General features: G+C 40.6%; 2 protein-coding genes across 2 annotated transcripts in view; both read right to left on the bottom strand.

Moving 5' to 3' along the window:
• Positions 1 to 2,181: 2,181 nt before the first annotated feature.
• pros1 (protein S) lies at positions 2,182 to 11,673 on the bottom strand. Its single transcript, XM_069697769.1, has 14 exons — positions 11,441 to 11,673; positions 10,730 to 10,887; positions 9,752 to 9,776; positions 9,564 to 9,647; positions 9,334 to 9,456; positions 8,609 to 8,734; positions 7,213 to 7,341; positions 6,858 to 7,098; positions 6,220 to 6,406; positions 5,859 to 6,023; positions 5,534 to 5,702; positions 4,450 to 4,586; positions 4,126 to 4,354; positions 2,182 to 3,296 (listed from the first exon to the last, which is right to left on the bottom strand). Exons 1-14 carry the CDS (start codon positions 11,517 to 11,519, stop codon positions 3,109 to 3,111), a joined length of 2,040 nt encoding a protein of 679 aa, XP_069553870.1. The 5' UTR covers positions 11,520 to 11,673; the 3' UTR covers positions 2,182 to 3,108.
• A 2,027-nt stretch (positions 11,674 to 13,700) lies between these two features.
• Positions 13,701 to 26,680, bottom strand: part of rasa3 (RAS p21 protein activator 3) — a 40,231-nt gene continuing 27,251 nt past the window's right edge. The window contains exons 11-24 of the mRNA XM_069697765.1: positions 26,500 to 26,648; positions 25,944 to 26,058; positions 25,707 to 25,781; positions 25,491 to 25,614; positions 24,668 to 24,774; positions 24,233 to 24,310; positions 24,018 to 24,095; positions 23,684 to 23,757; positions 20,597 to 20,703; positions 19,191 to 19,273; positions 18,871 to 19,079; positions 18,679 to 18,782; positions 18,374 to 18,557; positions 13,701 to 18,000 (exon numbers count right to left, since the gene is read on the bottom strand). Of these exons, the coding sequence (XP_069553866.1) occupies positions 17,925 to 18,000; positions 18,374 to 18,557; positions 18,679 to 18,782; positions 18,871 to 19,079; positions 19,191 to 19,273; positions 20,597 to 20,703; positions 23,684 to 23,757; positions 24,018 to 24,095; positions 24,233 to 24,310; positions 24,668 to 24,774; positions 25,491 to 25,614; positions 25,707 to 25,781; positions 25,944 to 26,058; positions 26,500 to 26,648 (1,563 nt within the window). The 3' untranslated portion in view covers positions 13,701 to 17,924. The remainder of the gene's footprint in view (positions 18,001 to 18,373; positions 18,558 to 18,678; positions 18,783 to 18,870; positions 19,080 to 19,190; positions 19,274 to 20,596; positions 20,704 to 23,683; positions 23,758 to 24,017; positions 24,096 to 24,232; positions 24,311 to 24,667; positions 24,775 to 25,490; positions 25,615 to 25,706; positions 25,782 to 25,943; positions 26,059 to 26,499; positions 26,649 to 26,680) is intronic.

Genomic DNA, 26,680 nt, shown 5'->3' with positions numbered 1-26,680 from the left:
ACACTCCTTTTCATCCCTCCCTCCTCCTCCTCCTCCTCCCTCCTCCCCCCAGTGGGTGGATGTGCGAGTGAGTGCGTGAGGAACAAAAAAAACAAAACAAAAAAAACTTTAACCATGCTTTCACCATGTTTTGGGTGTTTTATTCAAGTAAATGCAGTTTTTAGATGGAATACTTGTACTTTACGTAAAAATGTCCAACAGTCGTTATAGTATACTAACAAACTAATAAATAGATAAATAAAAGCAAAAGTCTGGCATTTGAAATCTTAGTAAAACAAATCTGATTTCAAGTATCTCAAGTAAAACTTACTGACAGCGGCCTGTCGCGGTTTCAATTCATTAACTGATTAACTTGATTAATTAATTAACTGATTAATTTGCTTTTAAGCAGCGTTATGATGCAAAACATGTTATCATATTTTATGAGATGTTAAGTGTGTGAAATCTTGATTGCCCCGGCTACCAAGCAGTGGAGTAGTAGAGGTATAAAGTAGTAGCTGAACATGGAAAAAAAAAAAGGATAATACAAATACCTCATAAGCACTTGACTAGATGTCCTAAATACCACTGACTTTATTTCTAAAACATTTTAGTTAATTAGACACTTTTTGAGACCTACTTTGCACATTTTTATGTATCACTTTTAATAGTGTTTTAACTTGCAAATAATTAATATTTTAGAGGCTGATGAATTACTTATTAATGCATTATGTATGAGCATTATATTTAGATAGATAGATAGATAGATAGATAGATAGATAGATAGATAGATAGATAGATAGATAGATAGATAGATAGATAGATAGATAGATAGATAGATAGATAGATAGATAGATACTTTATTAATCCCCAAGGGGACATTTTTTGGCTACAGCAGCATTTATAGATATGGGAAAGCAATAAAATAACAGTAAAAAAATATTAAATATAAAAATGCACAGTATATACAATAAATAGAATAAAATAAAATGGAATAATTAAATTAAATTAAAACTAACTAAACAATAGTGCAAAGTTTTTTTTTTTTATATATATTTAAACAACCAAGAAAAACAGACAACGGTATTATTGTTAGATGATGGATTTTGCCAGAGGTGAGTTATTGTACAGTCTTATTGCAGTGGGCAGGAATGATCTCCTGTATCTGTCCTTGTGACAGCGGAGCTGGAGGAGTCTTTTGGAGAAAGTGCTCCTCTGTCCCTGCAGCAGGTGGTGGCTTACAAGGCTTTGGTAATATTTAAAATATGATATTTTGTTATAGATTTACTTGCTCAACATAAATACACACAATAATATAAGTTGTTACATTCAACATTAAAAAGATGTTTTTATATTAAAGCATAAATAATACAAAAAATTTTAGTCAAATATTTGTTTTCCCATGTATTTTTTCTTTCGCTTTCATTTATCCTGAAATGTGTTTCATTTTTCTACAAATCAGTTTCCTTATTCACTTGACTCACATCCTCTTTTCTGGGCCGTTAGATTTGAAGTTCGGCTCTTCCACAGAAAAAAAAAAATCAAAGTGAAACCTCAAATTAGTATGGGTAGGATATACTGTGATGTGTCTGAAAGGTTGCAATATTGTTTAAAATCATGGTTTGATGTAGTAAAAAACATAAAAAATATGTATTTTGCAAGCTATATTGATGTATGTTGCAAATACGCCTGAAAGTGGATAACTGATTTATGAACAGCATCATTCACTTCATTTAGGGGTATTTTAAACAACTCTAAGCTTTAAATGAAAAATGAAAGGAAACTTAGTTTAAACTGGTTGATCCCTCCAGAAATCTCTCCATGAAGGAGAAAACACACCTGGGTCAAAGTGTTTTGGACTAGAAGACATGAGTTTGTTGTGTCAGCAACGATTTAGGACAGAAGCAGCGCTGGAAACACGATTACAGGAGACTCAAGTGTGCTTTGTTATGTTGAACTTATGACACATGAAACATCAATGTCTGAATCACTCACGCTACAATACTTTCACTGAATATTATTGTCTTTATAGACTGAACAATATGATTTAATTTGCAGCATTATCGTGATCATCGATACTTTTCAAAACTAACTGTGAAAACCTCCCCAGTCTCTGAGAAGATTATTTCCTGTGTGGCTTGTTTCTGGCTATAGCAAGATAGCAGAAGAACAATGTTAAAATTCACTTGTATCAAAAGGAGGTTGTTTTGATGCAGTTTTATTAAAACAAACAAAAACCTGAACACTTAAGTTATATATTAAAGATGGCTTGTTTTATATACAAGGCGAATTCTGACCACAGGACAACCAGGAGGACCTTGAAGATTAAGACAGAAACAGGAGAACAGCAGAAGTTGTACATTATAGGTGGTGCACGCGTTTGGTGACGCCCATAGTGGTCTATAATAAAGATGATAAAAACCCCGTTTCTAAACAATACTAAACCCATGCATCCACTCAGAAAATCAGAACTCCACTCACGGATGATGATTCAAACAAGAATACAGAATTTCCCCACTGGGATTAATAAAGTCAATCATATTTTAATTTAAGGAAATGTGACAGATTTGGATTGAAGGACCGAAGGCTCAGCTTTCTCCTCTGTGGTTTTTACAGCCACAACCGAAGTTTCAAATATCCATCTCCCAGGGTTGAGAATTTAGAGATAGTGCCAGGATTCAGCAGCGGAGGGCAAAGATGCAGGTGATCTCAGCAGCCTGGTCAACAGTGACCATTTGTTTATTTTTCTACACAAACATAACTATCTGTTGCTCAACACACGGTATGTGTGCTACAGAGCGCAGCTCTTTTTCTTGGAAATCACTTAAATTATTGTAACAAACTGCTACAAATATGTCATCCAGCTTCTGACTCGCTCACTGGTAAGAACCAGCTTTCCTTGTGACTCACTAAAAAAAACCCAAAATAAAGCTCCATAGGCAGAAAATAATACTTTACAGATGAAAAGTAAAAGACAAAGCTTAAAATGCACCATCAACCCTCTATCTCCTCTTCTTGTCACTTCTCCTTCTCTTCATTCTCTTTCCAAAATATCCCAAGAGGTGGCCCCCTGTGGGATGTTGCCTCATTTGAGGGCTTTTTTACTGTGACGTGCTTCTTTAATTAAGGTCACTTCCTGTGCAGGTGCAGTGCATCAGGGGGACTCTCAGGGGCGAATGTAGGAGGACACGAATGGGACTTAATGCTGTTATGCTTGCTGATAGCCTCGTCAAAGTCTAGCTGCTGGCCGTTGATGGTGATGTCCATGCAGCCGTGGTAAAAGGCCGTCACAGGGTTGGCAGGGAACGGGACATTGTCTGAAAAAGAGAGAGAGAGGGCGGGACAGTCAGTGAGTGACAGTAATGAGAGGTGGTGGTAAATATAACCCACGAGGAGGAAGGCTATTATAAGGTAGACAAGTAGAATTCAAGTAGTAAAAATACTTGAATTCATCACAACAGAACAAACTGGCAGATTAAGTCCAAAAATGTGAGTTTGAGACTTCTAAAGTCATGAAAAGTAACTCGTGACAAACCTTTTGGCAGACTACAGGCATGGCTGCACGGATTGCAATGGTTTTGATCACTACTATTACTTTGATCCAGACTGAACGATCCCAACGTCAACACATTCCAGTATTATACAGTGTATAAGAGTGACGGTGTAGATCCCCAAAGCTGTACTCTAGCTCCACCATGAGGGTGACATGTGGGTTCTAGCGAACTGTTTGATGGCTTGCCGAGACGTTTGGTACAGTCATTCAGATTCCTCTCAATATTTAATCTGATAATCCGTTGATTTGTAAATTTACACAATCATCTGGTCACAGATCCTCCACAACAAATGACATTCCCATCGTCCTCAGCGGTACATTTGGGTTTAGTGCTTATTAGCATACGCTAACAAGTTAAACTACGGTGTGATTATCAGAATGGCAGCATGTTGACATTCGCATTAGCAAGCTGAACTAAGTATTATAACTAAAAGCAGCCTTTCGGAGCCACTAGTGGCAGCAGAATAATAAATAGAATATCCCATTTAGGTTTCCTTCTTTTCTAATTTAAGGAAATCACAGTGGCTTTATCCTGGTGACCATATGTAAATCAGAAAAATATGGTTACTTTTGTACTTTCTGCTTTTACTAACCTGGTATCCCACCAATATATGTACTGACGGGGTTCTGCATGGTGGTGTTAAGGCGCTGCAGTGCCTCCCGCAGGGCGTCGGACTGCATGTAGCTAACGGTGGAGGAGTTGGCTGAAATCTGGATTCCTGCGGAAGTGACATTCAGCTGCACCGTCAGCCGGTCGGGGTAACACAACATCAGTGAGTCCAGCGTTGCCACGGAGACACCGTCCAAGAACACTTGCAAGTTCTGGAGAATGGAGGGTTTGGCAAGGTTTATTAATGCATGAAGACATACAGAGGCACACACGTGCTTATTTCCTTCAAAAGGCTAAATAAACTCACAGCATCGTTTTCTTCCTTTGTTACCACAGCAACCGACAGGGGGACTGTCTTGTTGGAGACAAGAGCGAAGAGGATCCCTGTGCTACTGGACGGACGTATATTCATCTTTATATCCACATTCCAGCTCCCAGAATCACCTAATTACAAACACACACAAAATAAAATGTCTTTTGTCAGGTTGGAAATAAAATAACTTCAGCCATTTCCAGGTTTTTAACCTGAATTCAAAGTTCACATGGGTTTACGTTTACACAGCTCTTGCAAATATCTTTGAATATTCTCTAAATCCCGTGGTTTACCTCTTAAAATAGTCCTAAAACCTCATGAAATATACTGAACACACACACACTCACTGAGCACTTTATTAAGAACACCTGCACACCGGCTTATTCAGGCAACTATCCAATCAGCAGCGCAAGGCTTTAGGTAATACTTCAGGAAATTCACTACTCTTTAATCACGGCTTGAATGCCACAACATGTCTGAGTTTTGTTGATAACGAGGGGCAATCAAACATTTCAGACTGTTCTTGTTCCCCCGCGCGGAGCACGGGGAAGCAATAACTTCTGTAAGTAAGTGCTGATCAACATCAGCACCTGTGTTACTCATGTTTTTGTTTCTCGTCTACAAGAACACAATCGTGTTCAATCCTGTCAATTTGGAGACGAATCTCAGAGGAATGTTAACAACATCTTGTGGAATCCATGGCACCAAGAAAAAGAGTGCGTTTTGAGAGCGAGGGGAGGACCTACCCAGTATTAGCATGGTGCTCCTGGTGAAGTTTGAGTAGGTGCACTGGAACCTACCATATACTGTAAACGTCACTATGTAAAGCAGGTATTCGTTGTACGAGGGCCAACTGGCCATTTGTGTAAAATGGCATGCTTCCTACGTTGCTATGTTTCTTCTGGGTGTTATGCTTTCCTCCCAAACCTTAAATATACAGTACATGTGTGGCATCACCCCTCTCGTGACCTTACAAACTGAGTGCGGCTGCTTAATGTCCTGAAGCAGTTAGGATTTAACAAATGCAGGCATCACATTTTCCCACAGGGATTAATAAAGTATAACTTAACTTACTCACTGTAGTCTATGTTGAAGTGTGCCAGTCCTTCCCCAGTGAAGAAAGACCCTCGTTCCACGTACACAAAGCAGTGTTTACTCTTCTTCTCCTGGATGACCTCCTTCACCCCGGACGGCCCCTGGTTCATCAGGTTCCAGCCCCGGATGCAGCCGTCAAGTCGAGGGTTGATCTGATAAACGCACAGATGCTTTAAATACCGAATTTTAGCCAACAAATATAAATTCTTACACACTTATTTAACACTGTAAGTATCTATTTCTCTTCTGTAGTGAAAAGAAAAAAGATGATTTAGTTGCGTGCGAATGCCTTCAGACGAGCAGCTTACAGGTTTGATGACGTTGTCCGTGCGGTTCGGCAGACCAGCGATGTAGACTTTGGTCTCCAGTTTGCCGTTAACTGAAGTGAAGAGGCTGTCGGGGCTGTTGATGCTCATCACAGCCTCCTTGCTGATCTTCACACTGATGCTGCTCTCCAGCTCATCCACAGATATCTGCGTAATACACATCAACGGGACTATCAGAACATGTTCCTAACTTTTTACAAACACAATAGCACACGGTTACCACGGAACAATATATTTTCCATCAGTTCAGTTTATCGATTAGCACTTGAGGGACCTCGATGTTTGCCGCAGGGAGACAAGCTGATTGTATGTGGAGGATTACTGGACTACAGCACTTTCTTACCACATGCCACTGTCCATCATTGATGGCTTTTCCTCCGCTGGTAACTTTGAACGTGTGCTGGTTTTTGAACTGGACTTCAATACGACCGCCCCTCAGCCCCAACATGAACCACGAGTCCTGGGAGGACTCCGCGTACAGAACAACTCCCTCTGGGTCAAATGTACGGAAGTCAAACTCGGCTGCAAACCTATCAGGAGACAGACATATAGGCAGTAATCAAATACGACCCTTTTCAGTATGGCCAGTACAGGAAGTGATGACGAATGCATGAGACCCATATTGTCCAGATAAGCTGCCTGGTTATCTCATCATATGCACAAAGAGGGAGCAGCTTCGTGACCTGAGCATCCCTTTCAAAGTCGTTGTGATTTGTGTGCACACGATACATACAGACGTCTATGTTGTAATCTTGGCCTGTCTGCCAATGTGATTGCATTCACTCACACCTCCACAGTATATGTATGTAAAAATACACAAAACATCTTTATGATATAAAAAAAATAAATAAAATGAAATGCACTTCATTTACGTGTGTGTGTGTGTGTGTGTGTGTGTGTGTGTGTGTGTGTGTGTGTGTGTGTGTGTGTGTGTGTGTGTGTGTGTGTGTGTGTGTGTGTGTGTGTGTGATAGACACTTACTTTGTGTTCTCGGGCAGGCGGAAGCGCAGATAGATGACAGGAAGGCCAGCAAACTGCTCCCCCAGGTAAAGCATCTCGGGGTGTTTATAGTCGTGCAGGTCGACGCACACAGGGATTCTCTCGCAGTATCGCTGATCTGCTGCCAGACGAAAACCCTGACGACCATCACAGTGACACTCATAGCTGCCCACTGTGTTTATACAGGTCCCTGCGCACACATTCAGCTCACACTCATCCACATCTGAAACAACCAGAGACGGAAGAATTCACCGGCAGTGCTCTTTGGTTTCATGTTGTTAACTTGAGTCACCTGTCAAGACTGTAGCATACGAGTAACATTGGATTGAAGTCTCACCATTGCAGGTCTTTGAAGTGAAGTTATATTTAAATCCCCGGGGACACTGGCACTCATACATGCCCGGTGTGTTGACACATTTCGCTGGTTTTTCACAGATGCTGGAATATAGGAGGCATTCATTCATGTCTGAAAAAAAGAGACACAAAAGTGACAATGGGCAAGATTTGAAATATGAACTGTCTGAGTCCTGAATGGGGGAACAAAAAGGCAAATAAAGGATATGGTGATGATTGCAAGTGTAATTCTGTTGAATGGATGAAATAAATAAATAAATGCGACAGAATCTGTGATACTTCCGCTTTTCAAATCATTTAAACACCGTTATGAGAAGTCTGTCTTGGTGGCTTCAGTGAAGCAGTGAGCTGCTGAACATCACTGCTTTCGTGTAGCTGAGCAAACAAGCAAGAAGCAGAATAACTGGATATTTTTGGAGGCTCAGAGAAAACGTCCATGAGTAAATCCCAAATTGATATTATAAATAGGTTAAACACTGATACACTTATCTGGGAGTTATACCGTTTGTCCATCAACATAAGCACTTTGAGGATATCACTCTGGGCTTAAAAAAAATGATGAGGGTCATTTCATGATATTTTATGAACAGAGTAATGAACTGCTTAACTTCCAAGTATTATTTTAACACAGCTATCTCAAATGCTCTGACAGATTTAAAGGTGTTTGCTTGCAACCTAGTGTATACTTTGGACAAAAGTCAACACCCATCACTCAACATAAACATTTAATTAGGGATTTATATGGGCAGGCTGTGTGCAAAAATCGTCTGTACAGTTTTTATTTATCTTTTTAAATCTCCACAGCCCATAAAAACAGGAAGAGAGCAAATTTACCAAACGGAGTCTATGTTTGAGAAGACTTTGACCTCAACGGGCATTGGACAAACTCCATATAAACAGTGAATGAAGTGCCCACACAAAATTTTACAGGACACGTAGAAGTATGTTGAAATGAGACAACAAGTTTCTAAAAAGCAGCTTCTAATGGCTCAGAGTTAAGAGACTGCTGATGTGTTTACTGCAAAAACCATGGGCCATCTTTTCAGATGTCAAGAGCGCTCCACATCCTATTACACAAGGGTATTGACCCAGAGGGCGACCAGAGATTTTGTTTTGAAGTGCGTAAGGTTCCACCATGAATATGAATAAATAAACAGGAAGTTATTTGCTCAGCCGTGCAAACCTCTGTAAGAGTATGTGTGTCTTCTATAGGGACAGTACAACACCTGGATGTCTTCATATATACGGGCCATAAACCATTGACACATACACATACACACACACACACACACACACACACACACACACACACACACACACACACACACACACACACACACACACACACAGCCTCAATTTGACGTGAGACTGAGTCTTACCCTCGCAGTTGATGTTGTCAATGATGAAGTAGCCATCTTCACACATGCAGTGGAAGCTGCCGGGGATGTTCTTACACTTTTGGTTACATCCTGCTGGAAACTCAGGATCTGAACACTCGTCGATGTCTGTAGGTCAACACATCACACAGCAGCATGTATCAGCAGACAGCTCTATCGTTTCACAAGGTTCAAAAGTTATATCAAGTCTACGTTTAGGTGCACAGTATTGACACAGGATGTTTAACATACGGCACAGAGATATGCGCCTATTTAAAGTTCCCATATTGCATAAATTCTGATTTCCATTTCTTTTTTTGATTATAAAGCAGGTCTAAGTGCTGTATAAACTATGTGAAAAGGTCAAATCGCTCAGTCCAAGAAGAAACACATACAGCCTGTATTCAGTGCCATTTGGACCTTTGTAAGTTTGTGATTTCAAAAACCTTGGCCTCATGCTGTATGTCCATCTTTTTATGTAAAAGAAAACACTGTGCAGTCATTCTGTCACCGTGCTACCAAGCCAATTGGAGCAAGGTATCATTGATATGAACGTGCCAAGAGCTTCAGAGAAGAGCTTAAGAGGTTTGATTTTTGGGTACTTACAACCACACACAAAAAAATCTTCTTATGGAAATAAAAAAAATGGAAAAGTGTACAATATGGGACTTTTAAAGTAAAAGCTGAACTAAGATGATAAAAATAACAAACGATGAATGAGAACTCACCGTCCTCACAGCACAGCCCCTTCCAGCCGGGCTTACACACACATGTGAAGGAGGCCTGTCCGTCCACGCAGCGCTCTGAACCCTCCTTGTAGCAGGGAAACGGCGTGCACTGGTTACTGATCTCTGGTTTTGGACAACACACAGGATGTCAATTGCAAGCATTTAAAGGCTAAAGTGCAAACAGTGTCGTCGTCCCCCCCCAAAAAAAAAGCCCGGGTAAAGGGCCTCACCTTTCACACAGGTGCGAAGGTCTGATGGGATTGCAGAACCTGAATTGTGGTTGTTGATGCCGACACGATGGGAACCAAGACACGCTGAAACAAATAGCGAATGTTTGAGGGTATGAACGGGCTAGTGAATGCTAAGTACAAATGATATGACAACATTTAAAGAGATTAAATCAATTCTGAAAACTTACCAACATATTTAGGGTAGAAGTATTCCTGGAAAAAAGACAACAGGCGGTCAACAAGTCGATATTTACCAATAAAGACAGACAGGACAAAGTGTTGCAGATGTTAGGTTAGGTTAGGTTAGGTTAGGTAGTTACTTTATTAATCCCCGAGGGGAATTTTTTTTCGCTACAGCAGCATACAGGAAGCAATAGATAATAATAAAATAATATAAAGCAATAAAATAGCAGTAAAATAGCAGTAAAAATATAAAATATAAAATGCACAGTATATACAGTACAGTATATATCTATATGTGCGACTTATGGAAGACATTTGACTAAAACCATGCAGGCTCACTTTTTGTAACGCATACTGCAGGAAATTAAACACTTTGAATATCATAAAGGTGCCTGGTGTAAAGCTGAAACTACTACGCAATACTCTGACAGCACTTTAAACCATTTAAAAAAAAAAGGTTTTTAATTATTTTTGGGGCATTTCTTTACCTCTATTACATAGCTACATTAGAGACGGACAGGACATGTGAAAGAAGAGAGCAGAGGAATGAGAAGCAGCAAAGGTCCAGCTGGCTGAGGGCATGTTGAACCATGTTGAACCATGTTGAACCATGTGCACCATAACCACCTGACCTCTGGGCTCCCTGTTTAAATTATCTTTAAAGAGCCAGCAATTAACTTACACAGACATTTGAAGACATCATCTCGAGCTCTTGGAAACTTTGCTGCTTTCTCACATTTGACTATTTTCTCACATTTTTAATAGATCGAACAAACAGTCAATAAATTACAAAAATAATTAGCAGATTCATCAATATTGAACATAATAACTAGTTGCAGGCCCAGTCTGATCTCTCGCTTGCTTTTTCACGGTGTAAGTCATCTCTGAATGCTCAATTATTCCTCTTCACCATCCTGATCCGCATTTCACCTCATTCACTGTTTGAATTGCTGTTAAGATTGAGGACGTGTTTCCCCTCTCACCGTCTCCGGCTGGTTCTCAAAGATCTCCCTGGCTTCCTCCTTGTTGCACAGCTCCTCGATGCACTCCCTCTCCAGGTTTCCCTTCTTGCTCTCCTCAAACAGAGAGTTGGCTCTCTTGTGCCTGCTCAGGAACTGGGAGGCTGTGTTGTGGCTGAGGACTGGGACAGAAACAGTCATTTAAATATACTGCGTAAAGACACAGTATATACAGGGTACAGTATCTTTGTTGTTTGCATGTTTACAGCCATCAGAGCTGAACAAACCATGACGTAACCAGGCACATGCAGCCACAACATAATAAAAGATGACTGATCCCTGTAGGAATTCAACTCCTCTGTTTCATTACATATTGCTCATGGGGCTGCTGCCTGCATGCATGGACAACCTAATTTCTCTTCTATGAATTGGCCTGAAAAAGGGAGTCATTGCGAAACTGTTATTTCCCAGAAATGAGCCCTGCTTGTTGTAATAATCAGCTCATGTTGTCCAAGCACTGTTTCGCGGAAAGGGGTGACCCTGAACTCGTTCTGTTCACATATGCTACAAGTGATTTAAAAAAAAAAAAAAAAAAAAAAAAAAGCGTCCCTCGCCGCTCACATCCAGACTGGACGGTGTGTTCGTTTCAAAGTGGGGCGAAGAATTTAAAGTGGCTGCTCCGATAATTACTTCACCGGTTCAACATGTTAACCGCAAAACCCCAAATATACTTACATCGATAGGCATCGACGAGCGTCACAAGTAACACGAGACAAGCGAAGGGTTCCCCAAGAGCCCGCTTCTTTCTCCACATAGTCGAGCCGTTCGTCCTGCCAGGCCAAGCTTTGGCTCCGAAGACCAGACTGGCTGAGCAGCAGGTCAGAGAGGGAAAAACTTTATTCTTCCCGAAAGTGTTTTCGTCGAGGGAGAAGAGGTGGTGGTGGTGGGTGGTGGTGGGGGAGCAGCCAGGAGAGCGGACACGGAGGACTGTGAGAGGACGCAGCTAGGGAGCGCTGCTCACGCACTCACGCAGCTCCGCTATTGTTTACTTTCCGTGCATGCGGGCGGTTGAACTCATGCAGAAAATAGGTTCACAAAACAAACAAAACAAAAAAAACACAATACACGACAGGAGGCCCGGAGCACAACAAAGGATCTCTCTCACACACACACACACACACACACGCACACGTTGGAAAGCGAAGACTTTGTGTGGAGCTGGTTGTTTCCAGTAAGTCCAGAGGCAAGAGTGAGTCTTAAACTCAAAATGATAAGTTATAAAAAATAAAAATAAAAAAATAAAACAAATAAACTCACAGGTAAAGTGGTCAGTCACACACGGGCCGTCTTCAACGTTCAAGTGGCCCGAAACGTCTCGCCGTTGCTAGGCAACTGGGAGGGAGGGGGAATGGCTGCGCGTGCTCCCGTTAAATGTGCCTTTTACGTCAAAATTTTAAAATTCTCACATTTCAAAGTCATAGCAATTCTGTGACTAACTACATTTAAATATGTATAGACTCCTTCAACTTCTCCAGATGAAAACATATTGTCCGAATAAAAAATAGGCAATGTTTTACAAGCGCACGTGTGTGATTAAATTTCGCACATTTCAAGTCATAGCAATTGTATAGATAATTTTTTAATAAAAAAAAATGTTTCAAGACTCCTCTAACTATTCCAGATCAAAAAAAAAAAAAATGTTCCACCGGCCCACGGGATAAACATTGACTACTTTTTACATTGTTATTTGTTTAGGAGTTGCTGTGATGCAAACTTTAAATTTAACCTTAACTGTGTTTAAGGTCACTGTGCAAAAACTCTCATTTAACTTTGAAGCATATTGTAACCGGAGGTGCCTGAGAGAACGGTCGACTTGGGCACCTTTTCTTGGCTTTGTATTCAGGCTTTGGAGAATCTATCCCATGATGGAGACTTCAGGCCAATCGTTCCCCTTGGCTGGACCACAAATGCGGATGGCCAGAACATACCTTCAGATTTTAAGCCCGACTCAGTTTCTATTCCAGCACTGGCAACCACAAGAAGACATTAAATCCCCCCCCCCCAGTTTAACACTCTTCCTCTGAGGCTTTACTTTCAAAATCTATTATTGTGATTTTTGTTTTGCCTTTTCCAGAAAACTGCATTCCCCAGCTTAACATGAAAGTGTTATTTCATGAACTGCTAAATAATTAGACAATTTATATGATCTTAATCCAATGGTGATGCTGTTGAATGACCTCAAGAGGGATGTTCAAACCACATCCAGCAGCTGAGCTTTGGCAGCTCCGCGAGGGAGAAATGGTCCAAAACTCCTCCTGAACATTTGGGCTGCAGCTGACATCGCTTATTTGGGGATACTGCCGCCAAAGGAGGCCCGATCAGTTATTAAATTCAAGGGTTCACTTACTTTTCTCACCAGCACTGGGGATACTTAATAGTTGTGTTCAGGAAAGACACCAATGATTTTAATTGTTTTGTGTGTTGGCAGCTCAATCACATTGCGCTACATTTTTCAAGCACTATGACAGAATACTAAAGCCTTTTTCCAATCACAGAAGGCCAACGTGTATTTATATATCATGCCCAGGGGTGGAAGGAAGCGTTTGGATGAGTTGTGCTGGATTATGTGGACCGGGGTGCAGCTGCATGTGCTCCAGGGCGGAGAGCAGCAAACACAACTGGAACAGATCCTGGCAGTGAGAGAAGAGAGAGAGAACAGAGAAGAAAGCAAAGAGTCAGGTGCAGTGATCTGTTAGGACAAAGCTCTGCAGTGTGTTAACACTAAAACTCAGGCAGTATACCACAGTAAGCTCACTTTAATATTCCTGCAGAGGAGCTGGGAGGTGATAAACTGTCTATATTTATTATACAGTCTTATGTAGGCTAATATTCAATATTAAATAGATATTGGAAAATTATGACATGGCTTTGTTACTCAGATAAATCACATTACACATTTTCATTATCAGTATGATGAAGTTACTCAACTCGGGTGGAAATGATAAAAAGCCCCATTTAATTTAGTCCCATTAAGTCATACCTGGATTTTGCACGTTAAGTCATGTTTACAACATTTCATTTATAATTATATCTTAATTAGCCTACTTTTCACTCTATCACATTAAAATTGTGTGGTTTAAATTATTTATAAAAGGCTTGTCACAGTTGCAGAAGGGGGAGCATGAAGGTTGGCTAATTTTGTGTCTTTTTTTATGCAAACATAAAAAAAACACTTGATTTCTGATTGCGATGAGAGAAATCTGCTCTCAACTCTGTGTTTTTCTCAACTGTTTTTTTAAGGTTTACATAAAAAAAAAAAAGCTAGAAAACGACTTTCATAGAAGGAGGAGCCAAACGCACCACACAGGGTCGCGGAGGTTAAAGAGAATTGCAACCACCGGTCTGCAAAAACAAAAACAGGAGAAGAGGCAAGACTATATATAGACACGGGGGCTGATTGGCTTACAAGACACAGGTGGGTATGAAATCTGGTGGGAAAAAGACACAATGGCAGCAAGTAGATAAATGAACTAAACACATGGGGGGGAGTGATTACAAAATAAAACAGGATGTATACCAACTCAAAAGGCAGAGCCATGACAAAGCAGGATTCAAATGACCAATGCAGCACCACAGCTATAAACACAACAACTGTCTGAGTTGTATCATCTGACTTATTTAAAAAAAAAAAAATGTTATGTACTAAATTAAGAAGTAAAGCAGTGGGCAGAAAAATGAGGCAGATACGACATTTGCATTAATATCGTTTTCTTTTAGTTATTCAGGAAACAAACACATCACATTTTCACCATTCATTCAACTGTTTTATGTACACATATAACAGGCTTATTTTAATACTTTTAAAATATTTGTACAAAATACACTGTTCTCCCTTTATAATCTGTGTTTATCTGAGGAGGCATTTTACTGCAAAAAGGTCAGCAAATGTGCGTTGTTAATTTGTGATCATTTGACAGGCTTATTGAGGGCTTGTTAATATTATTGCATGCTAAAACACCATTATTGCATAAGTCATTCCTTTGTGGGCCTCAACGGTGGAGGAGTTGACGTTACTGTAACTGCCACCACCGCACCAACTTAAGCTGATATTTCTGGGAAAGTTTTTACTGAAAATGATAATAAATATGAGCTTCATAAACCTGGAGAGTTAGTAACTGGTGGAAACAAACACTCACCAAAGTTCAGAGATGAAAGCGATGCTGCTCTCTTTATGTTTTATCAGTGTTGTTACTGTACATAAAATGTTTGGGGAGAATTTATTGGCAAAGTTTTCTCGAAAATGAACAGTGGTTCTATACAAGAGGAAGGAGGAGGATACACCACATCAGGCCAGAGAAGAGTGACAGCGTCTTTAGTATAATTACAGGCAGTGATTGTTTTAACAAGTGATACGCTGCCTTTCCTGACCTGTAACACTGGATTCAATCAATTGGCAATATAACCCGTCCTGTCAGTCACTCCTGTTCACACAGACACAAGCACACACACACGCACAAAACACACACACACACCTCAGTCATTCAGTTCAGATACACGGCAAGATTTCTGTATGACAAGACAAAGATAGAAAACAGAGTCAAATTGTTGAGAACCTTCCTGTAGATCAACATATTCGACAAAGAAAAACATGTCATTGGAATAATTCCTCCACTGTTTTTAAAACAGTACAGGTTTTGAGATATATATATATGTATATATATCTAAAAACATATCTAAACAATAATATTTTTTTTTGTTTGTTTTTCAAAAAGTGAATTTTAGAAAAGTGATGACTGGCACTGTTTGGGATCCTGTGATCACGGGAGCACCCATGAGGCTACATAAACACGTGCTTAGTTTGGGAAAATACAAAAATTCATCTGTGGTTTTGTAGTCGTGTGGAGGCTACCATCGCTGTGACTACAACTACACTTCACATGCACTGGTTTGGCGTCAGTGAGCGCTACTGAACATGAACGTCAATGAGAGTGGTTGCCATTGGAAAGCATGGAGCAACACAACACAACACAACTGGCTTAACGATGATAAATCCTGTACCTTCAACAGAGTCTGAGGTGCCGTCCGGTAGAGATTCACAGCTGACAGCTTCTCAGAGGAATGCATATAAATAGGTTTTAAACTACATTGGGGAGGGGTGGTGGTGGTGGTGGTGGTGGGGGGAGGGGGCAGCATTTCCATTGAGCTAACTCACAGAACAGAAGAACCACATTATCAGGCAGCCAACGGGGCAACACAATCAGTCACACACGATCCATTTCACGATTACAACTCGAGACAAAACTGGTTAAAATGTTAGAATATGGATTAACTAGAAGAGAAGCTAAAAAAAAACCCCATCCTTGTTTCTGAGCTGTGATAAAACATAGTCTCTGCTTTGTGATAGTTGAAGAGGTAGCTTGGCTTGAGCTTCTTTTTCTACTTACACAGAGTGAAACAAGCGTATGTACAGTATGTTGAATGGTGATTTTTGCCCAGTGCTGGATGTCTGGAAGAAGTTTTCCATGCTAATAAACCTACAGCTGCTACATTATGTTTAAAGCCACTTTTCTGGAATTACTGATGTTCATCCACCGTGAATGCATGTGTATGCCAAGCGAGGGTTAAACTTCCAGCTGGAATAAACAGGATCCAGACCTACATCAGTATGTGGTAACGCCTCTACAGTCCTATGTAATCCATACAAATTCAGCCATGAAGTCTCTTTTATGATGCTTGTAATGTTCAGTTTTTGACATTGTCATGGAGGCATTGTACGGGACTGGAAATTAATATTCTGCCTCCCTAATGAAAAAAAACAGAACCCCCAATTAGCTTACAGTAGCACCACCTGTAACTTTGACTTTGGTAAATAACTAATTACGTGACAATGCCAACAAATTTTTTTTTTTTTTTTTTATCTTGATAAACGTGGAATTTAAGGCTGAGCTGTTGTATTGAATTACAGTATTTGGGGGCCACTTTACTAGGAACACTTGTAATGAATGTACAAGTGTTTCTAATATCTACAGAAGCTGGTTTTAAGGTTGGACATTATCTAATGTCTTTGTTCATAGATGAGAACAAGATGGAGTTCCACTTATCAGCTGTTTTGGCTTACTTTAAAGAGAAGCTGCACTTTGACATCCATAAACTCATCCATACTGAGCAACATACTGTCCAACAGCATACAAAAACGTTGTGTAAGCAGGTAGAAAAACGCCACTCTACTCCTTGAACCTCGGTACTGGTCACACGGGTCAACAGAACAAGGCTTCAAATGAAACATGAAAACTTGAACCTATACATCTGTTAGCACACTGTTGAAAAGGGTTAAAAATGAGGGGTAAAATTGTGCACAGAGTGATTTTTGACAGCTAGCGTGAGGCTGCTCTGGGCTGTGCTTGGTCCCGACAATCCCTTCCCATGAACCCCCCTCCCCCGACCTTCACGGCCTTCTAAGGAGGTTGGGGCAAAGCTAAAAATGAAAAAGGTACATGGGGACAGCACCACCCAAAGAGGGAGAAAATTACAGTCCTTCTTCCTTCTAAAGTTTGGTCTGTCAGACGTGAAATACAACGGAACAATTCAACAACCATTAAAACAACCAAACAGGAATCAAACAGATAAAAGAAGCTTTTTGAAAGTGTGCTGCGAGGCTTGTTCATCCATAGTTTTGGAGGCGATTAAAGTGCGTGTTGGTCACTGTCAAAACTGTCCAGTGAAAACGTTTGTTCTCTCGTCACATCACAGAAAGGAGACCCAAACAGATGTATGGTGTGATTATCTCTTCATTCGTATCCCTCCTCTCTTCCACAATTGTTCCTCTTTTTTTTTTTTTTTTCCAATGCCGATCTGAGGTCTCCGGATTTGGAGCGATGCACGAAGAGACGCTTCAAAAAACAGTCCATCTGCGCAGCTCTTTCGGTCTGGCAGCGAGTCTTAAAACTGTTCCTGAACAAATCAGTAAATCAGGTGATACCAGTTGCCAAACCAGCATCTTTGCCTCCAGAAATGTCTCTAAAAAAGGCGGTTTTGAACGGGTACACTGCATTGGAAACAAGGGAAATGATCTCACCTGATTATTTTGTTCTTGTTTTAGGAAAAAAATAAAGATTTAAAACTCAAAACTAAATACAGAGCTTTGTTAAGATGGATTTTTCTGTGGTAAAGAAAAATATGCTGGTTCTGGGCTTCATTGAAACAGTATACAGTGCCGTGGCTAGATAGAGTAGGTGGAGCTCTCTGACTGCTGGCGGATGTAGCACTGAAAACTCTTGTCTCCAATCGGATGTTCCCTGGAGAAACAAAGAGAAAGATGATGTTTAGTTGTGATTGTCAGGTGGTGAGGTGAGCTGGAGGTCAAAATAGCCACAAAGTCCAAACTAAAAACTAAATGTGACTGGACAGTAGTGACAATTCAGGAAACAGCTGACCTTAGTAGGTAAAGCGATGATGTAAGAGTTATTTAAAAAGTTAAAAGTGCTACATTTCATTTCCACCTTACTTTGTACGTACAAAAATAGGAATATCAGGAAATTGTGGACTGTGCAATTGCACCACCCGCTGGCTCAAAAAAGAAGTTGCTCTGTACTGAACTAGAGCCTCCATTGCATTAAAAACACAATAACATGTATTTCATAACATAACAAAAAACATCAAACCACGTACTGGCTGCCAATCTTTGTCTTCTTGAACTTGTCCCGCTTGTACTTGGTGTGCTGCTGCTCCAAGGTCTGCACGGCCGAAACGATTAGCTTCAGGGTTTTGTAGGTTTCCTGGGGGTCATCGATGACAAAGGTGGAGTACTCCTCCTGTTCGGGCCCGTCATACACAGATTTACTGCCACAGGCCTCTGCGGGGGAAGACAGGCAGCAGAGTGAGAGGCAGGACAATGTGAGAATAAACACAGAGGATAAAACCGGCTATCGCACGTGCTCACAAAAAACCCAACCCCTCTGTTGCCAGTGACTGACCTTGCATCTTGATCAGTTTGGTCATGTACGTGCTGAATAGGGAATAAATCCTCTCAGTCTCTCTGTCTCCGTCTACGTCCAGCTGGATGTTTGCTGGCAGACCACTGAAAACAGATGCATACAGGAAATGAGAGAGAGGAAAACACAGGAAAGTAATCTGATGCTGGATGGATTTTAACAACTTGATTTTACCCGGTGCAGGGCGTGCACCCGGGGGCCGTGTCGGCTGAGAGCTTGCAGCAGAGCCAGTGGCCGTTGAGGTAGGCTGAGGGGTGGTAGGTGCTCAGGCGTTTGCGGTTGCATTGGCTGACTTTGGTCAGGATGTCGATCCAGTCGCGGGCTTCAACACAGTTGTTGGCCTGGATGTAGAGAGCCCGCTCTGGCTGAATAACCTGGAACATCTGGAGGACGAGAAATCAAGTGAGGAAAGGAACTGAACATTATAGGAGAGATTAGAGCCAAAGGCTTAAAGCCACAAATATTTCATAGGGTTTGCTGTATGGGGTCTTTACATTTTTCATCTTGAAAGACTCCTCCTCAAGCCTCTCCACAGCCAAAATGTTCTCTATGGGAATGCTGCACAGAGCGCCCTCACCTGGAGGAAACAGGAAACACATCAGACGTGAGAAATTAAGACAAAAATGAGAAGGAACCTGAGAAATGATGATTACATTCATTAACTTTAGTTAATACAAATATATGTTCGTCTGCCATGAGAGTCCCGGGAGTATCACGTTTACAAGCTGCCTGTCCAAGAGTTACAGTGAAACAGTGAAAAAGTGTGGGATGTTGTCACTCCACTTGTTATGTCCTACTACCACCGGGAAGATAAGCATGCTCTAAGCCGTAGAACAGTTTCCAGTATTTGGCTTCTGTGGATGTAAACAGGAAGTTGCCAAGAATTCAGTGATTCAGCTGAGTGATACAACCTAAATTAGTTTTTGTGTTTTGTTTAGTTTCTCTGCATTTTGGTAAAGTATCTCCATTAAAAATACACAGAATATTAGCTATCAACAGCTCCTGTTGGCAACATAACCACGGATTTATAGACAACCGCCACTGAGTTACATATTTAAGAAAACTTTAAAACATGACAACTCTTAGGCAAGTCTTTTTTTTAATTTTTAAATGAATGGTAAGTGTAATTATTCATGTTGATTTTTAATGGAGTTAAAGATAATTACATCTCAGAGTGAAAGTCACACACCACTCCAAAAATGGGTGTCACGTGTTTTTGTTAGATTTGAAAGAGTCAAACATTTTCAGTTGTCACTCTTTATTTAGTATCGTCATCTCCTTCAGCTCTCTTGCATCCTTCCATTAAATCGCCGGTGTATCAATGTCTATAACACCTTGTACAACATGATTTTCAGTTTTATCCAAGTAATTTTATCACAAGAAATGCTGCAATATCAGTCTTCACTCCAATTGCTTCTTTAGAATTACACTGCCAGTTAAAAGTTCACACAAAGAGCAAAATAATCTCCAAAAGGTTTCCACCTTATTGTTTTCCCGAGATCTTTCTGGACTCTAATTTGCAATTTATTTAAGTTGAAATGTTTGCATCTGTGAGCAGCTCATCAATTTCCTTTGTGCATTGCCTTGTGGGAAAATAGTGTCTATTAATAGCACGAACTACATTCACAAAATTCTGCTTACAATCTGTACATAAGGAGTTTGGAAATAGCTTCTGGATAAGTCTTGAGCTTATTTGGATGCATGAATGTATTGCCTGCTCAGTAACTTAATCTCCACCACATGTGTTGGACGATGAGTGTGCAGACTAAAAGTACACTCAGCAGATTCCCGTCCCGCCTTCTCACCTTCCTGCTGATTCCAACACAAACACACACAATGACACTAACAGGCGAGAAAACGACGCGGCGGCAAGAAGTTCCTGAGAAACGGCTGACCTCACCTTTCGTTTTGTGGTAGGTGAACTCGTGGTTGGTGAGGCGAAACCATCTCTTTTTGAAGTTCTTTATTCCAAACCGGTTTCTCCCTTGTGCTCTCTTTATCATGAATCTGAGGAGAAATGGGGAAGATAAATACCTCTGAAGACCTTCAGTATTTTTAGTCCATCTCTTACATACAGTATGTCTACAGTTAAAGAGTGCGCCACCTTAACATATACGAGTATATATTATATACTTCACATAAAACTGTTTGTAAACCCTATTTTATTTGTGTTAAATGAATCCACTGCAGCCAGTAGTCGATGTTTATCATTCCATTTACATGCTGGCTGTAATTTGAATAATTGCTGCTGTACATGTAGAAAGAAAATGTGTGCAGCACTCATAGATTTGTCCGTCTATGACTCATAAAGGAGATGATCAAAGGAACCAGTGTTTTTGCATATTTTATCCCATTACCTATAAATAGTGTGTAAATCACCTTACTGACTTGTTTTTCAAATCATAACAGGATTTTATTTTATTGTCTTATTTACAGCCTTCCAGACAGCCACGGCTCTCTCTTTATTTCAACTTGAAGTAGCTGATGTATCACACTGAATGATCATGTTTATGTTTGCATTATGTTATCATGTCATGTGGTGCTGCAGACACACACGAAATTAAAGCTGAAATAAGTCGATCGATTGATTGATTCTGTCGTTCAACAGAAAGATCATCAACAACTATTATGATATTTTAGTGTTCTTTTACACAAACACGGTTGCAGCACTATTGATTGAGAGAAGCAAGACTTTCACGTAAACCCTGCGTCACCATTTTCTTTTTTCTACGTCGAATGACTAATTGATTGATCAAGAAAATAATTCAGCTTTTAATTTGAAAATGAATATAATTACTTGCAGCCCTTTGCTTCCTTTTTCAATTATGGATTTATTTTCTGACACCAGTGCCTTTCAGCTTAAAACCTCTTTTCCAACAAATAAATAAACACAAGTAAAATTCCACTGGAATCGATTAGATATCCTGAAGAAGTTCTCCTAAAAAATACATGGAATCACTGGCTGCCTGCAACTTGAAATTAATCTACAAAAATGTTTTCGTGCTTTATGGCATATTAGACAGTGCTGTGAGGTAAACACTATTTGTTGTTAAAACATGTAAAAGCACCGGTATGGTATGGTCCTTTACAGGAGATTAAACAGCAGGATGTCTCTGTTTTAAGAGTCTGAGGGCCACAGGATACGTGGAATACGGAGCATCGGGGTTATAAACAGCAAGGTTAATCTTCTCCCACAGGAACATTTGTGCTCCTTTCACACTACGGAGTGGACAGTGTGTTGGTTGCCATAGCGCCTGGGGCTGTGCTGTGTGTATGGCAGTGATATGGCTCTGGACAAAGGGTATAAAAGGGTCAGGATGTGGGCAGATGTGAGATCCCAGAAATGTTTGTGCAGCAACCAACCCCTACTGTCCCTGTCACCACCAAGCATGTCGGGCATTGCAAGGTACGAGAAGGCATTTATCATCAGCACTAGTGGAGCCTCCTCGGTAAGCAGGCTTAAAGTTAGCACTTTACTTTATACCGCTACAGTCTCTGTACGCCTCACTCTACTGCCATGTCAAAGCAGAAAGACTGACATCCATCATACAGCGTTACAGTAGCTCGACAGGTTGCTTATCTGCTGGTATAAAGTGAAGTGCAGCAGCATCTACGGTAGCGCGTGATGTTGGTGGGAGAGAAAACAGCCGGCTTGGTTTTTTTTGGGGGGGGGTGGGTCACAGTGCACACACAGGAGGGGTCACAAGGGCAAAGCCTTTTATATAGAGAAGTGCTTACCTGCCCTTCGTGCCTTTTGACCCCTTCCCATCAACCCTCTTTATAGTGAGTTTTACACTCCTACGCCCGGTAGCAGAAACAAGAGAGGGTGGGGATGTGGATGAGTGAGGCGCTGGCATAACTACTGACACCTGGAAGCTCTCCTCTTTACAACCTCATTAGGAATACCATCAAAACAACAGCCCATGTGTGGCTCCGTTTACTGCCTCTGATGTAACTTCACTCTAACTGAACACTTTGGAAATGAATCAGACCGTAAGAGGTCACACAGGTTAAGGTAAAACTAGCTTTCGTGGAATTTAAAGGTCCAGTTTGACTGTTTGGGAAATACGCCTTTTTGCTTCCCGGCGGGGAGTTAGATGAGAAGATTGGAGCCACTCTTATGTTTGTCTGTTCACTGTAAAGCTACAGCCAACAGCTGGTTAGCCTGGCATAACTTAGCTTAGCATGAAGGTAACAGAATTTACTAAACAGTGCCTATAAAGCGAACTACTTTATCTATATACTGTTTGTTTAATCCACGCAATTTTCCACTTTGCCCCTTTTAAAATGGTGAATTGTTGGAGTATTCACAGGACATTTTTGCAATTAGGTGGTTAGCTGGAGTGCTAACCAAGCAGTTACACCAATTATCTACTTTATATCTTACATATTGGTCCATCGCCAAGAGAAACCAGATACAAACAGAGTAACGCTCCCACAAAGTTTGCTGAATCATCTGCACTACAGTTCAAATTGTATTTTACTTTGATGTGACTGCCACTGAAGGTACATTTGTAGCCAATATGCCAACAGTTTCTTTTCACCAAGTAGTCAGAAAGTCCTGATGGATCCGACTTTGAATTACAAGTCAGAGGCTGCTCGTAACTACAGTTTAAATCATATGATGTGAGAGCGACATGAACTAAATGGCCGTGGCTTCATATTTATCCTCCAGACATGCGAGTGTGATCCCTCTTCTCATCTATAACTCTCTGCCTGCTAAAGCTAGAGGAAGAAGAAGACGACGCTGAAACAACCTTAGGAGGTTGGAAAACAAACAAACATTGAAGCTGTGTAATTAGCAGAAAACAGACACAGTACAAGATAGAAGATACACAAGATAGTTTTACTATAATCTCAAATAACTGTTCCTAAATTATTTTAACATCACATATGAAGGACCCTGTAGGAGTGGTATTGAAAAATCAGTTTAAAGTCATATATTTTCTACATTGTATATCAGTTTAACATTAAGCTGGCTTCTTACCCCTCTTTCAGCATGATCGGTGTCTCAATACTCTTCTGATCCCATTTGCCAGAGGTGGATATCAGGTCCAGGAACTGTGGAGGTAAGTGAAGGATGTCATTTATCAACATATATCTTGTGGTGGTTACTTTTGTTCACTTTCATCCAAGAGACTCTTTATTCTAGGTCTAAAAACCCTGCTCTGACGTCCCTCCATCCACTTTTTCATTCTTCACTTCTTTGTCTAAGTTTGTCTTTATACGTCTGATAAACTAGACAAAAAGGAGGATCTGATCGCGTGTCTCCAAACTGGCAGATCTACTGCGTGTAAGAAGAAAAGAAATCGGACACTCACATTCTTCACAGCGTCCGCATATTTCTGCTCATTGAAGTAGTTGTAAAATGTCGCCATGTAAGACTCTTTGAAATTGGCCTTGAAGGGAAAAACAAAAGCATGAAAAGAAAGAGTGACAGAATTAACTGTTTGGATTGAAATACTAATGAGGTTTAGTTTAGTCACAAGAATGAAAGTAGAAAAAAAAAAAAAGTAGTTTGAGCAGAGGCACTCACAGATTTAGACTTGGCGAGACTTCCCAGGGTCTGGATCGTCTTGGAGATGAGGGTCAGTGTTCGTGAGGTGGCGGGATCCTACAGAAAGAAAAAGACATGAAACAAATCCATTTACTGGAGCTCAATTATCCTGTTTGACCACATTAAAAACGCATTTTATTAGCGGAATAAGAAATAAAGTCTAAACCCAGACCTGGTTAGGCCATACAGCAAAATAATGATTGTTTTCAAATGTCAAGAACTTTAAACTTTTAAACCCACACGGATGAAGAAAGGTGACCAAAAAATCTGAACCTCAAAAATGTACCAAGGAACCTTATGAATATAAGAGTTAGGAGAGTTAACAGCTACCAAGTGGAAGCTAAATATCATCAGTAGCACTTCCTTTCAGAAGCAGATGTACTGTATATATGCTTGTTTTAATGCCAGACTCACTGGATGGTGTGGCCGTAGGTGGAACAGGTTGGGCGAGAGGATGGCTGGAGCGAAGAAACGCAGGAAGATGAAACTGCTCACTGCTGTGTATCGCACATCTTGGTCGACTAGAGAGCAAACAAAACAGGCATTTGTCATGTGTGACACTTGGTAGATTCACTTTTGAGACGCATTGCACCTCCAGTCATTTTGGAGGGTTTAAAATGTGGTATCTGAATCATATGAAAATGGGTTCCATTTTGTTTTCTATTGTCCTTTTCACCGTGAAGTTTATGATGTTTCTTAAAGTAAGCTAAAACAGATATTGATATGTGGATATGCAGTTAATTGTTTAAATTCAGCAATTGTGTCAAAAAAGCCCCCTGACTGAATAAACTGTGAGCTTGCATCAGTAATTTTAGCTATGCAGTTGATTTTTCCACATAAATACGTATAATGTGTTTACTGAATTTGTTTTTGTTTACGCGTGCCTGTTCGTGTACATGCAGTTCCAGACGATACATGTATATATTTTTAATCATGCATGACAGTTTGGTCGTCTTGTGGCTGCAGTGCCCCGAGATGGCCAACAGGAGGCAGCACAGTATATGACATGTACTCTGTACTCTATTTGCTATCATACACATAACCTTAAGGAGTGTGTAGGAGGTTTAAGTGGTGGTATATGGTTTGACACAAATAGCAGAGGACAAAAAGCCTTTCTGTGATCCTGAGCGAATAAAAGAACGCGTCCTTGGACATCTTGCACATCCTGTTCTTTATTTCTTGTCCCTTATTAGCAGCTTTCGCCCGCCTCTGGTGAGTCATCCAGGAGGTGAGTTACCTTGGAAACGAGTGGCAGCGGACTCTCTCAGAGAGAAGAAGATATCACACATGACGGTGGGGCAGCGAACGCCAGAGGTTGTGATAACGTTGAAGATGCGGTCGACATACTGACGAAGGTTTTCCTGAGGAGGGGAGGAAGGTAAAGGTTGTCAGATACCGTAGGCAGCCACTGCACACAAACAAACAAACAAACACAAAGAACTCTTCTTCTTACCGTGTTTGTCTCCAGGTTTTCCGACTCTTTGAGCTTGACCGGGTCGATTTCACAGGGTTTGTGTTCAGTGCAAATCTGTGACAATTTAGAAACGCAGTGAAACATCCCTTTGTAATTGATTTTCCAAAATACCCGCAGGGAAACATGTTGGAGATAAATGTGTCTGGGATTTGTTAAATCTAAGAGACAAACAGTGTGAGTAAAATAAAAAGAAATGAGAGTATTGTAGTATTATACCTCATCTATGATTGGTTTGAGTGTGACTTGAAGATAGTGCATTCCTGCCAGCTTCATGGTCTCATCAATGCACTTAGAAGTCAGCGAATTTCCCCGGAAAATGGTGTTTGGATCCCTACAAAAGGAGGCGGAGTGTGTTTGTTGTGGTGCAAATCAAAAACTAAAGCATGTGTTTCAAAATGAGACACCAAAGCCTGCCAGAACAAATAAACTACATGTCTTAATAGAGTCATTTGATATCTGGTGTAAATTATGTTGAAGTGGTAGCATATATTTTCAGTCAAATCAAAAAGCTAAACTCACTGATGTTCACATAAAACCTTCTGTCGGCATTTCTGCAGTCACTTTAATTAACAATGTCAACAAAACAGTGATTCAAGAATAAATATTTGCCTGAGTTATTAATGCAAAATTCATTCCAAATCCCAAATTTACAACATTTAGCTGTTTTTTGTAGAATAACTTTACTCATATTGTTGCCAGCAGTCATAAATCAACAGTATTAGTTATATTAGTTGTTGATGAGTAGCTGCAAAAAATGCAACGTGTCACTCACTGTGTGCGGTTGACTTCAGCGTGAGCAATGGCGCTGATGAAAGGCACTATTTTGCCGTAATGAAGAAAGAGACGCACGAGAGGAATGGCCGCTTCCTGCTTCTCTCGACACACCTCCCCCAGAATATGAGCTGTGGACGCTGACACCGGCTGAACGGAGAGGACGGAGAGTTAAGCAGTTA

Source organism: Brachyistius frenatus, unplaced genomic scaffold, assembly GCF_029030835.1.
Source record: "Brachyistius frenatus isolate BFR_SWC_R1_liver_20210118 unplaced genomic scaffold, ASM2903083v1 Contig_24, whole genome shotgun sequence".
NCBI classification, from domain to species: Eukaryota; Metazoa; Chordata; class Actinopteri; family Embiotocidae; genus Brachyistius; species Brachyistius frenatus.
This window is presented reverse-complemented; position numbering and strand designations above follow the sequence as displayed.